This window comes from Dendroctonus ponderosae, unplaced genomic scaffold, assembly GCF_020466585.1.
Source record: "Dendroctonus ponderosae isolate FM_Combo_2020 unplaced genomic scaffold, Dpon_F_20191213v2 Dpon_F_20191213_1, whole genome shotgun sequence".
Taxonomy (NCBI): domain Eukaryota; kingdom Metazoa; phylum Arthropoda; class Insecta; order Coleoptera; family Curculionidae; genus Dendroctonus; species Dendroctonus ponderosae.
The window spans coordinates 58,527,641-58,539,892 of NW_026017110.1; the positions used below are offsets into that span (position 1 = coordinate 58,527,641).

The window sequence follows — 12,252 nt, forward strand, 5'->3', positions numbered from 1 at the left end:
GTTACTGAAATTTTACTTCTAATTGTATTTTCAGTTTTGAAGATAGTCCTAATATTAAATTTTTTACTTACTCGTTTAATTTGATCTGAAAGTCCCGGAATAAATGGAATGAAAAGGTTATTTTTAGTTTTTTATTTTAGTTTCTGAATTATGATGTTATGATGATGTGGTATTATTGATTGGTTATTTGCAGGAGGAGCGTGAAAAGACGCAAACAGGGGCAGGATTGTCGGATTCCGATTCGAAAGACGCACCTTTCTGCGGAGGAAAGCGACGGAAAGCCACCACATCAGTAGCATTATCGTCCGTAACCAAAGTCCTAAAGGAACATAAAACCCTCAAGTAAGTAACGGCAATTCTGCGATCGGTAGGGTCTTCGTATCAAGGCCTCTGGTTCTTTGCTCTTCTGATCACAATCCGCTCAATTGAGCCATAAAACACATACTTATTGTTTCTTTAGGTTTGGCACAAATGTGGATTTGAGTGACGAGCGCAAATGGCGTCCTCAACTTCAGGAACTTATGAAACTACCTGCTTTTGCCAGAGTGGTATCGGCAGCCAATATGTTGTCGCATGTTGGCCACGTAATTCTAGGGATGAATACAGTTCAACTGTATATGAAAGTACCTGGAAGTCGCACACCTGGCCATCAAGAAAATAACAATTTCTGCTCAATTAATATTAACATTGGTCCAGGTGACTGCGAGTGGTTTGCTGTTCCTGACTCATATTGGGGTGCAATTTGCAGGTATGTTTATTTTGTTGCAATGAGTTGGAAAGTTAGTGTCGATTTATTAAATTATTCATCAAACTATTAGTGTTTTACATTAGAAGTGGGCTCTCTATGTTGACTTTGAGTACAAAAATTGAAAGAGTTGAGGCTTTTTCCAAAATTCAGAAATTATCCCGATGTTTGTTTGGAAAGAGGTAAAAAACATTTACTTGTTTTAAATTCAGTTTCATTCAAACTCACCATACAAGTTTGAGGAATTAGTCCAGTTCGGCTTACCGAACGTACCTATCTATACTTTGCGTAACATAATACTAGAGATTTTTACATGGAAAAATGTTAAAATGATGTAATTTAAAATGTAGTAGAGCCCCAATGTTTTTTAATTCTGTGTTGGTACTTGGGGGCCTTTTATATTAAAACCTGCGTCTGGTGGCTGCCGATTTCTTTTTTAAATTAAACTTCCGCATTCTGCAATCCGTAGGAAAGCCATTTGAGGCAAGCAAGTAATCGCTAATATTTGTTAACTCCCCGAAACATACATAATAAAACAATCGATGCGTGAACTTTGCTTTTTAATAGATCAAAAACTATTTGAGTTGATTTTTTACAATTGTCGTCAACTTAAAACATTATTGTTTCTTTAGACTTTGCGAACAAAACCAAATCAACTATCTACATGGATCGTGGTGGCCCGTTTTAGATGATCTCTATAAAGCCAATATACCAGTATATAGGTTTGTGCAAAGGCCTGGAGATTTGGTATGGGTAAATGCCGGATGCGTCCATTGGGTGCAAGCTGTAGGTTGGTGCAATAATATAGCTTGGAATGTTGGCCCTCTGACTGCAAGGCAATACCAGTTAGCTATTGAGCGATATGAGTGGAACAAACTGCAAAGTTTTAAAAGTATTGTTCCAATGCTACACCTCTCGTGGAATCTTGCAAGGAACATTAAGGTTTCGGACAAGAAACTGTTCGAATTAATTAAGTATGTTGGTGATGATTGCCGATTCTTGCGGGGATTAACTGAGTGTTTTCGTTTGCAGGAATTGTTTACTGAGGACGTTAACGAAATGTAGTCGAATATTAGAGTTTGTTAAAGATAGAGGAGTAGAAGTTAAGTTTCACGGGAGAGGAAAAAATGAGGCGTCTCACTACTGCGGGCAATGCGAAGTAAGTGATATTTTAAAATCAGTTTTTATGTTTCTACTGAATACTTCTTCCAGATCGAAGTGTTCAACATATTATTTATAAGAGAACAAGAAAAAAGACACGTGGTGCATTGCATGGACTGTGCACGAAAACAATCGCCCAATCTAGAAGGTTTTGTTTGTTTAGAAGAGTATAAAATGCTAGAACTCTGCGAGGTTTATAACAATTTCACTTTACATAACAGCGCCCCAACAAATTCTGATTCCTTTAGGCTCATGTAAACTTAAGTAAATTAAAATACAACCTTCACTGCCACTTGTAACTGATGTACAACTATTATTAGGTACGTTTTGCTTGTTATTTAAGTGTAAAAAAAACAAAAGTGATATTCGTATAAGGAAAATTATTGTAATTTTTAAAGTGTATATAAAATGTGGATATTTTCATGGCTTGACAAATTACATCAATTACAAAGAAATAGTTCTTGCTTCGTAGGGTATAGCTAAACCCAAAAACAGTGATCTCAAATATTTAGTTGAATTCAATTTGTAAATAAATTTATATAATTTATTTTACCATTGTATTTACAACATTTCTGTTAAATATTCAGATTATATACTTTATTTAAATGTCGTGTAGCGCTATTGTATTGTGTTCCTTTATTTAAGTTAATATTTATTATGTGAACTTATTAATTGAACGTACATTTAATACTTTGAAGTAGAATTATTATTTGCACTTATTAACTGTAGGCAGATTTGAATGGGTTATTTTTTGGTGTTTTATACACTGCCATTTTGTGATAAAAATACTGCCCGACAGACAAAATTTCTCATAGCTGGGGCTGAGGTATCACATTTCCCACTCCTACGTTATTTAACATAACTTCTTTACTTCTTCTAGAATGTATCTAATTTAGTTTAGTGAATATTCCGGATTTATTTATTGTATTACCATTGTATTATTGTAACTCCCAGTCATACCAAATCAGCTGAATATATAATATATACATACAGTTTCAATCTTCAGTTTATCTGCTAAAATTGAAACTATATTTTTTCAAGTACTCAGCCCTAGTTGCTAGATAAAGCCTGGGTTAACTGTGCCTTCAGCTATAATAATTGTGGGATACGTCCCAACACAGGTTAAGATATAAGGTTCATATTTTTTGCATTCATGACCAAATTCGACGTCCTGAGCGTCCAATGTACATATATAATTAGGTAAAATCTGAAAAGAATTAGCTCAATTTTTGTATGTAATTTCTAATGAATCATAGGTATTTTAATGAAAAGTGTTGTATCATTCTTATAAAAGTCTGAATTCGATTGTGTTTTGTCTAGATTCTAATCAGTAATTGTAGGTTGTATTGACATTCATATAACTAAATTTCAATAAAAGAACATATAAAACTTATTTTGTATTTTGTAGCTCCTACCATCCCTATGTTGGGCAGATAGTATTTCTTGCAGCCATACAGCAAATCCAGGAAAACACCTAGATTATTTTGTTTATGTACTTATTTGGGCTAATTAATGAAAAACTAAAACGAGTTTGAGCGTCTATTAATGAAGTGAAAACGAACGTACACATAAAACACAAGGCAAACAGTTCGTGTTACAATCTAGAACTGAAAGTTGATTTCAACATAAATAATTTATTAATAACATATTCAATATGCACAGTCCATTTAACACTATCAAATATTCCTAAGTAACGAGTCAAACTTTTTTAGCCACAATTTGAAAAGTAATTAATGAAACTAGGACATGAAAAAAAAATAAAAGGAACATCTTACTTTGACAATAATTCAACTCCCATAAGTGAGTACTATAAAGTACTAAAGAGCAATAAAAATTATGGTAGCAAATAAGACTTTGGTGGGTTTGTCACATTTGAAATAGCTGGAGGCGAATCGTCCACTGGGTTTGGAAGTTTGGGTTCTGGTTTCTTCAGCAACGCCCCTACTTCGGTTAAAACGAATCTTGAAATTTTAATTAAGGCTATGTGGGCCACATATTGAAGAATCAGTGCTCCAAAGCCCTTGTACAAACCAGTGGTTCCCTCGGTTAGGATGCATTTCGAGTAACAGTCCAGAGCCCCGCTGTAATTGGTTAAAATTGGCAATACTGACCTGCCGTCGCCTAAGTTATCGACAATTGTTCTCGTCCCCTTTGGGCGAAGAAAAATTACAGTTATCAATCAATCAGCAGATGAGATTATCAATCACCGATTACCTGCAAATGTAATCGATGAACAATGGTCTCACATGGATAGAAAACAATGTCGCTGGATATTGTTGCTATTAATGACGCCGACAAATTAATGTCTTCCATTGCTGGGTTACTATCTTTGGGAATTGTTCCAGTTTTTTGCCACTTATTATTCTGGCGAATATTCAGCACCCATGTGGCAACACCTTTGACCATCATAGAAAACAAGTATTTAGCTAGCCCTAAGGTGATTGTCGGAAGAATGAGGGCCCAGATTGGCAGCATTCGCCCTTTGGCGGGAGCCCCCCAAGTTAATAGTCTTATAAAACCCTCTCGGAACACGTCCAAGGTTCCTGGCCTCTCACTTGCTATTTCGCTTTGGACTGTTTCCACGAAAGATGCGGAATAGAAAGGAGTAACTACTGCCAAGCTAACGCTAAAAAACAAAAATAAATTCACAAACAGTCTTTTGTAGACGTGCGAATATAGATACTCACCACTTCAACATGGTATGTTGGAAAAATTGCTTTAGGCTGCTATGCGGACTTATTTCTCTACAAACAAATAACTACATACAATTTTTGCTTTAGTGATAGACAATGTTTATTTGGACTTTCTTGGCCTAACAGAAATGTTTCTTTCTAGTAATTTCGCCGTTTGGAAGTCGAAATATGAAATTCGATCACCCTCTTCGTATAGTATTTACGAAGTTACTGGGCCAAACGTAAAAATTGAGATGTTCGTTCAGTTTAGTGCCTAAAGTGTTCCTAAAATCCAAGCAATTTGTATGTGACCGGTCCCCGTACTTTGATCCTCATCCGGTCAACGTGGACTTGGTGCCGCAAAATGTTAAATAATGTTGTCGATGGTGCCTTATTTAGATTTATTATTAATCAACTTTAATTTCATCGAACAGTGTCGTTGCATATTTCTGAGTCTTTACGCAGCATTTTGGCTGTATTTTACAATTATTATTAGACAATAAATATGGCATTTTGGCCATTAATGTTAATGAGACAACAAGTTCTGAAGACTGATAGTTATGAATAGGTGCGCGTAAATTTCCAATTTCTGAAATTTTTGGCGCCATTTGTACCCTGGTCCAAGTTAGATCGTACAGACTATACCCATATGGAAACGCAGGTTTCGTTGGTTCCATCTATCAAACTTGGCCGATTTCTTAGCATTCAAAGGCTTGCGCTTAAGGTAATTGAAGTCACAGTAAACCACTTAACATGTTCTTTTGTTTGTTAACATACACATTTTATAACACTGGAAATAATTGGAAATAAAAAATAATCTTAGAGAAAATTTGTTGAAATATTTAAGAACCGCGCGATAATCGCTGGGGATATTGGACACAATTGAATAGCCCCCACTCGCTAAATAAAGCTTTGAAACTGTAACGTTCTTCCCAATATATATAAGTAAAACTGACACTTACTTCGGCCAAGGTGTTAATTTGGAAAGTAAATCTTCCACTCCCAGGGACATGCCCCTTACAAGAAGCACTGATCCCAGACCCTTCCATAAGGTAGTAAGCCCTTGATGCTGTTGCAAATGGCACACAGGGGGAAGTAAAGTGAATGGCAATAAATGATATATCCTAGATGAATGGTTCACCTGTAAAATTTAATGGTTTACCGAGTTGGAAATATTAGTTATATATGTATAATACTTGACATTGTCTTCTTAGGACTAGAAAGGGGTGGCTGAGTAGGTTTTCAGTAATAAGACTAGCAAAAGCAACTCCAGACCCAATATACCGTTTAACTGAAACTTCTAAAGTGGGTAAAATCTGCAACTTCGAACAAGCTTATTGAATTTACCTTCAGGGCTCTGGTATGGCTTTGGGCTTGTATATTGAGGCAAATGCTCCCTATTAAGATAATACTCATCATGAACCGGAAGTCTCCTGGTCAAATCAGGGGCATCCAAATAGTTTTCACGACCATTGTAGTCCCCATAACGATGAGACCAATCTCCTGAGTCCATATCGTGACCGTGTAACCTCACTTTGGTAAAGACCTACAAATTCGTAACTGACGAATGTCCAGAATTATTTCCCGATAAATCGCAAGCAATATCAGGGCCCTATAATTAAATCCGGATCATACTGAACTTGAATGATCTTCTCCCTGTAATTGATTGATTAAATAAATCACAACTTTTGAATTAATTCATTGTTGTTGAGAATAGGGAAAATGTCAGGTTTCAGAACTTTACTTAGATTTTTTCCTGCAGCATGTTTAAACCATTGCAAGTAGTTCTAGTCGGTTGGATATGTTTGCAAATTACTTTTTCAATCAAAATATAAATACTTTAGCAAAAATCAAACTGCCCTGACAGAGGTGTCATTCAACATTTCAAAAGTGTAATAGCACAGAACCGGGGGATGTTCTGTGGTGTAATAGATACTTTTCATTTTATCAAATCGTAATAGTGACGTCACTGAATCGTAACGAATGAATTTACCAACTACTTTTACATAATAGCGAGTCTTAATTAATAGTAAAGTTTAGAATTGGTGCTGTAAATTCTTTAAATTCACAATTATATTTTTAATATTTAACTACATATTGCAATTTTTATTGCGCCGCGAATATACAAATGCAGTTTTAAAACGTTTCGGATCAGCAACTGGAAAAGTATAGGAACAATATTTATTAGATTCAACGAAGGCAACCTTCGTAAAAATCAGTCAATAAAAAAGGAGATGAAAAAGGAAAATGCATAATAAATAAATGTTCTTTTTTTTACCAAAAAACAATTTTAATAACTTACAAGACTAAAATGTTATGAATAACACAAATAAACTCTCCAGAACAAATGATTATAAACTAAATCACAAAACCACCACAGAAAAATATACAGTAGCCGAAATAAGAACAAACACTAAATGAGAAATAAATAAGTGCGAAGTAACAAATATTCGAAAACCGTCTTAAACCTAGATGAAATTGACAGTGGTGATTAATAGCTAAGCTACCACGTTTATATTGCAAAACAAAATAAACTTAAAAAATTATGTATATCATCACAGATGATGGTTATTAGGAACCAACAATTTCTCTTTTATATATATAATTCGAAGTTAAAAGTTAGTTTTGGCATCAAAAGAAAATCAACATACCAAAAACTTTAGCTTAGGTGATTTGAAAATGTTGTTCTGGAATGTAATAAGTTTAGGTATATTTGATTAAAATAGAACAACACATTTTAAATAAGTAAATATAACTATGCAACAAAATGCAGGGCTGCTTGGATTGATTTTCTTTTGTTGGCGGTAAATTCTTTAACGGTATTTTACCCTGTATAGATAGAGCCTTTAATAAACAAAAAATCTATTCTATGAGTATCCAGGATTAAAAAATAAGCAATAGATAAATCTTAAACCTACATAAAAGCCACATTTATGTTTAAAACTATGTTTACACCTTGCAAAAAAGAGCCGGTACAGTGTCAGTGACTAAATAAAAGCACCATTAAATTTTTGTGTTTAAGTAAAAAATCTACTATAAATTGTTCAAGATGACATTTTCGTAAAAAGAATAAAATTCGCGGTCTTAGAAACAGGCGTTTGAATATCTGCATTCGGTTCTTACAAAAGTAACTTTTAGCGTGATACTTAAATAAGTTTTGATTTTTATTAGAAACTGCATTTATAGAATTAGTTTATTTTAAATATTGGATATGGATAGTTCTCGAACGAGAAAAAAAAACGTTTTGCCTACAATGTTTTGCAATACAATATCCAGTTTTCTTAGATTAAATTTTAAGCTATTTATTGCACATTTTTTTATTGGAGTCACCAAAGTTGCGGTGCACAAAGAATCGCAAATTTTTACACCTTACTGTTACAAAAATATAACGATTTTTGACAGGTAACTTTCACTAACTGTTTAGAGCTTATCTAATATGATATGAGGTGTTTCATAACTTGACTTTAGAAAAATCACATTGTTCACTGTCTCACCAAAAATGTTATAATATTTGATCAGTATCAATTTTAACTGTAATTTATCTCTTCGAAAAGCTCCTTTTTTATATGAAAACAAGTTTTTCGAAAAGTTTAAATGAGAATAATTGTTTCAGGTTCAAGCTCGTGAATTATACGTTATAATGATTATGAAAGCTTATTAAGTTAGTGTAGAGAAGACGAATAACTTAACTCGAATTTAAACAACTTGCAGTAATTGTAAAAAACCTGTTTGGCTACAGTATTCTAAAATTTATAACTGAATAAAAACAATTTAGACTAGTGAACAATATCTGGCAAATAATTAATTCCAACTTAGGAATTGCCCTCATTGATTGACTGATGAGAAATAAAATTAGCCTTGTGCACATTTTGTAGTATGTGAATTCAAGTTAATAACAAAAAATGTTTAGTTAAATTCAAATAACAGCTTATAGTTTTGGTGAGCACAGTATTATAAAAAAATCATGTCATATACACCAAATCAACTTGGAACAATACGTAATCTTTAGGCCCATGCTCGGCATTAGACGGAAACGAGGAAACTTGGATTTCAACAGTAATCCAGAAAAAATAAAATCTATATATTTCCGAGAAACCAGTTCTAGCACCTACCTAAACCACGGAAGAGTGTTAATAAACATAAACATAAGTACATAAATGTAAAAAACCACTATAACTACTCAAAATTTAGTTTGGTTTTCGGAATGCCCCTGTTTAATTTAGACGCCAGAACTGGAGTGGAAACCCTTAGTGGCATAAACGGATTAGTGTTTTCATTATTAGATGAGTTCGAACTCGACGACTCACTGTTATCACACTCCATTCCGGAGTAATATAGCATCTCTGCTAAAACATTGTTTTCGACTTCAGCAGCAGGGCTCTGCCTCAATGATAAGTTAGTAGTTGGACTGAATGATTCGTTTAATTGATTGAACAAGGATTTCCGATGCAGCGATCTAATACTGCTATCTTGATCATATTCGCTGAAACGAAAATAAATTTGTATTTAAATGCACCCTCTCTGATACAGGATTATTCCGGTTATTCAAGACAGGAAAGAGTGCAGTTAAACTATTTTACTTTGGATGCTACTAATAGACAGAGTTTTGTGACGTCAATGATCCATAAAAATTAGACCAATTTCAATGAAGTCTCGAGGAGTTAGGTCTAGGTAGCCTTCAATCTATAACTATAGAATTAAGGAACTAATAGATAATTAAATTTTTCATCTATTCTTGGCATATAATACAGTGTTTCATGTAAATTAAGCAAGTAATTACTGTTTAAAACGTGCAATTGTTTCTAATTATTATTAATTTATCAAAACAGATAGACGTTCGAGGCCATTCCTTGAAACTAGTGGTTTTTTCGGGCTTTTAGGTCGTCGTAAAATGGAATTTCTTACTGAGGTTTCGCAAGCACGAGTGGCTTGCTTGGGAAAAAAACGGTTTGGTCTGAAATATAGAGAACCAAACTAACCTTGCACAGTCATAGAGATCATCATCGTCATCGTCATCTCTATACGGAGTACTGCAACCATTATAAGGCGGCGTAGAAATATTGGCGTTATTATTCTCATTCATGTGAATCGGCGACAGAGGAATATTATCATTCGAATCCTCCGATCTCACAAATGATGCCTAATAAATGCAACCTATGAAAATGAAAAAAATTATATTCAGAGGTGAGACTTACAGCAAAATCCACTCTTGGAGACTTGAGGTCGTGTTTAGAGATGCTCAACAGTTTAGGTAAGTTGAGGAGTTCTACTGCTGTTGGCCGCTCCTTGTACTCGATTGAAATCATGTTTTGGACGATGATTGATAAGTCACATGTTACTTCTGAAAAATGAAGGGATTCACTACGTGCAACAGAAAGTGGTAGTCATGTAACGTACTTTCATAGAACAGTAAAGGTAGATCGCCGTATCTTAATTGACGCCACAAGAGACCATGTTCAGGCAATTCGAAATCCGTTGCAAGTTCCAAAACTGTGATACCCAGACCGAAAATATCACAGGCTGAAGTGTAGACCCCATCTAGTACTTCGAGTGCTAAGTATTTTGAATCGCCATCTGATAGAGTCGATTTATGAACTTCGTCGTTCTACAAGAAATAAGGGGATGATACTGACCAGCTGTTAGGTTTACATTTGCAAAAAACCCACCAATTTTAAGTTGACCAACAGTCCAAAATCTCCCAACTTAAATACGCCTTTCTTCATCATGATATTTCCTGGCTTAACGTCCAAGTGAAGAAAATGTTTTGTGTGCAGAAAATTTAACGCTTTGCAGATGTCATGCAAAACATTCCATAATAAATCTTCGTGAATATTATTGTTCAGCTTTGAGTAATCGGCTAGTGACATATCGCAGCACTCCAATAGCATAAAAGTGTAAAAGTTTTCTTCCCATGCCATAAAATATTGCACACAGTGTGGACTAAAGCCCAGCATCTCGTTATTTTTCACTTCAGCACAGCGATCATTAAAGCTGACATGGGACTTTAGTCGTTTTACAGCATAAAGCTTTTTATCTTCTTTGCTTTTCACTCGAAATACTTTTCCAAAGCTTCCTTCTCCCATACATCCCAGCTTCGAAAAAACTTGGTCTAGATATGACTGTCGTTGGTCCGGATTATAAATTGGGCTTAGTGTCACTAAACAGGAACAACATTGCTTTAAGGGATGCGCCAAAAAGGTTTGTTGAGTAAAAATAAATAAAATCCATGTAAACTAAAATATTAAAAAATTTTAGTTTTAATATGATACAGGCTTTATAAATTTCCTAATTTAGCTACTTAGGGGTTTTGGCCACGCTGAGAGCAGGAAGTAATAAAATGTGATCACATTTAGTTGCTAGTCACGTGTCATGGGTTGTTAAAGGCAAAAATCTCTAAACATTGACGAACACTTTCCCAACGATTATAATATCTAGGCATCACGTTTTTGTGGTTGAACTGATCACTTGAAAAACTCAACAGCGACTCAAATGCCACTACTTTTGTAATTTTTGCGAAACGATAGCTCAAGAAATACTCTATGGAAACGAACAAACCATTTCCGTTGTATGCATGAAAAATGTAATTGTTTCCACGACAGAAGCTTTGAAATTCAACGACCGGGTTAATTACTATCACATTTTGCACAAATCGCTATAAAGCTTGGACATGTTTGGACTGGTAAATTCGTGAAATTTTGTGGCTTTGAGCTTTAATTTTTGTTTGGGCAATACTGGCGTAAAGATGGACTATATTTCAGATCGTTGCCCAGAAAGAAGGGGTTTTGAATTTTACGTTTCTAATTTTTGGTTGTAACTCTTTATAGAAACAGACAACAGTTTTCAACAGGTTTTAAAAAATGGCATTCACAGATTTTCTTATATGTAGTTACTGACAGCCCTCCGAGTTAAATAATCTTTCAGTTTATATGCTTTACTTATTCTTTAAAAGATTTCTTTACAAAACAATCTCAAGAAATCAGAGTTGACCAATATAAGTGCTAAAACAGCTCCTCAGAGATATGTTCCATTAATGGTATTCAATAATACTTGCTTGCATTACCATTGTTGTTGAAACAGAATGGTGTTGGCTTTTTCGCAGTATGAGTAGACCTCAGATTCTTTCTCACTTTAAGTGGAACAGGGCACGACGGTTGCTTTCCCTTATATGCCAATTCCTAAACAACGATAAAAAGCTCATAAAATCTCTCAGCCCATTTAAATGCCATGATGAAATGAATTCAAAACAGAATTTCGTATCATACCTTTTTGGTAGAAAGCCTTTCATTGATGATCATTTCTTCGGCGTATAACACGGTTCCTCTCTTACGACTCATAATGGCGATTGTGTATAATTTAAATATCCAATAAACAGTCCATAATAACTTAACAACTATAATATCGCCTTGTTGTAACAGGCCATTTAAAACTAAATAATGCACTTGCTTACTGACAGTGACAACCTGTCTTGCAGAAACACGTTTGAACTTCTTTCCCTGAAACAGCGCTGCCAGACTTGAAAAAATTTGGTGCTCTTTAAGGATATCGGTGGTTGTTCAAAAACATAAATCTATTACAGAATATACAGAGTGATTTTAGATTTGAGTCCTCTGAAAATATTGTCTAGGCGTACTTCGAGGGTAGAGATAAAAAGTGAAAAAGATATTCCCACAGAAC

At 34.5% G+C, this 12,252-nt stretch overlaps 3 protein-coding genes across 11 annotated transcripts in view; 1 reads left to right on the forward strand and 2 right to left on the reverse strand.

Annotated features, from left to right (window-relative positions):
• Positions 1-3,299, forward strand: part of LOC109532897 (lysine-specific demethylase 6A) — a 53,676-nt gene extending 50,377 nt beyond the window's left edge. For both annotated transcript variants that reach the window (XM_019898025.2, XM_019898026.2), the window contains 5 exons: positions 194-342; positions 461-748; positions 1,378-1,719; positions 1,778-1,904; positions 1,958-3,299. In XM_019898025.2, coding sequence (XP_019753584.2) covers positions 194-342; positions 461-748; positions 1,378-1,719; positions 1,778-1,904; positions 1,958-2,164 — 1,113 coding nt within the window. In that variant the 3' untranslated portion in view covers positions 2,165-3,299. The remainder of the gene's footprint in view (positions 1-193; positions 343-460; positions 749-1,377; positions 1,720-1,777; positions 1,905-1,957) is intronic.
• Positions 3,300-3,432: 133 nt separating this feature from the next.
• LOC109532898 (mitochondrial outer membrane protein SLC25A46) lies at positions 3,433-6,470 on the reverse strand. Of its 8 annotated transcripts, none has more exons than XM_019898033.2 (7): positions 6,323-6,470; positions 5,926-6,124; positions 5,775-5,869; positions 5,541-5,719; positions 4,594-4,650; positions 4,121-4,532; positions 3,433-4,055 (listed from the first exon to the last, which is right to left on the reverse strand). In XM_019898033.2, exons 2-7 carry the CDS (start codon positions 6,089-6,091, stop codon positions 3,741-3,743), a joined length of 1,224 nt encoding a protein of 407 aa, XP_019753592.1. In that variant the 5' UTR covers positions 6,092-6,124; positions 6,323-6,470; the 3' UTR covers positions 3,433-3,740. The 8 variants fall into 8 exon arrangements, with proteins under 8 accessions (XP_019753592.1, XP_019753590.1, XP_019753587.1 ...); XM_019898031.2 differs by having other exon boundaries at positions 5,775-5,875; XM_019898028.2 differs by having other exon boundaries at positions 5,775-5,878.
• Positions 6,471-6,830: 360 nt separating this feature from the next.
• LOC109532927 (membrane-associated tyrosine- and threonine-specific cdc2-inhibitory kinase) lies at positions 6,831-12,068 on the reverse strand. The gene is made up of 7 exons (XM_019898071.2): positions 11,841-12,068; positions 11,639-11,753; positions 10,245-10,735; positions 9,976-10,183; positions 9,774-9,919; positions 9,558-9,718; positions 6,831-9,061 (listed from the first exon to the last, which is right to left on the reverse strand). Exons 1-7 carry the CDS (start codon positions 11,910-11,912, stop codon positions 8,755-8,757), a joined length of 1,500 nt encoding a protein of 499 aa, XP_019753630.1. The 5' UTR covers positions 11,913-12,068; the 3' UTR covers positions 6,831-8,754.
• Positions 12,069-12,252: the final 184 nt, after the last annotated feature.

What these genes read in the sequence shown, in the direction of transcription:
- LOC109532927 (XM_019898071.2), bottom strand. Translation starts at nt 11,912, where the DNA reads ATGAGTCGTAAGAGAGGAACCGTGTTATACGCCGAAGAAATGATCATC. An exon ending in AAAGGCTTTCTACCAAAAAG is followed by an intron (nt 11,754 to 11,840) that starts GTATGATACGAA and finishes ATCGTTGTTTAG; the next exon opens with GAATTGGCATATAAGGGAAA. An exon ending in ATTCTGTTTCAACAACAATG is followed by an intron (nt 10,736 to 11,638) that starts GTAATGCAAGCA and finishes GTTCCTGTTTAG; the next exon opens with TGACACTAAGCCCAATTTAT.
- LOC109532898 (XM_019898028.2), bottom strand. Translation starts at nt 6,091, where the DNA reads ATGGACTCAGGAGATTGGTCTCATCGTTATGGGGACTACAATGGTCGT. An exon ending in GCCATACCAGAGCCCTGAAG is followed by an intron (nt 5,879 to 5,925) that starts GTAAATTCAATA and finishes TACCCACTTTAG; the next exon opens with AAGTTTCAGTTAAACGGTAT. An exon ending in CAACATACCATGTTGAAGTG is followed by an intron (nt 4,533 to 4,593) that starts GTGAGTATCTAT and finishes TTTGTTTTTTAG; the next exon opens with CGTTAGCTTGGCAGTAGTTA.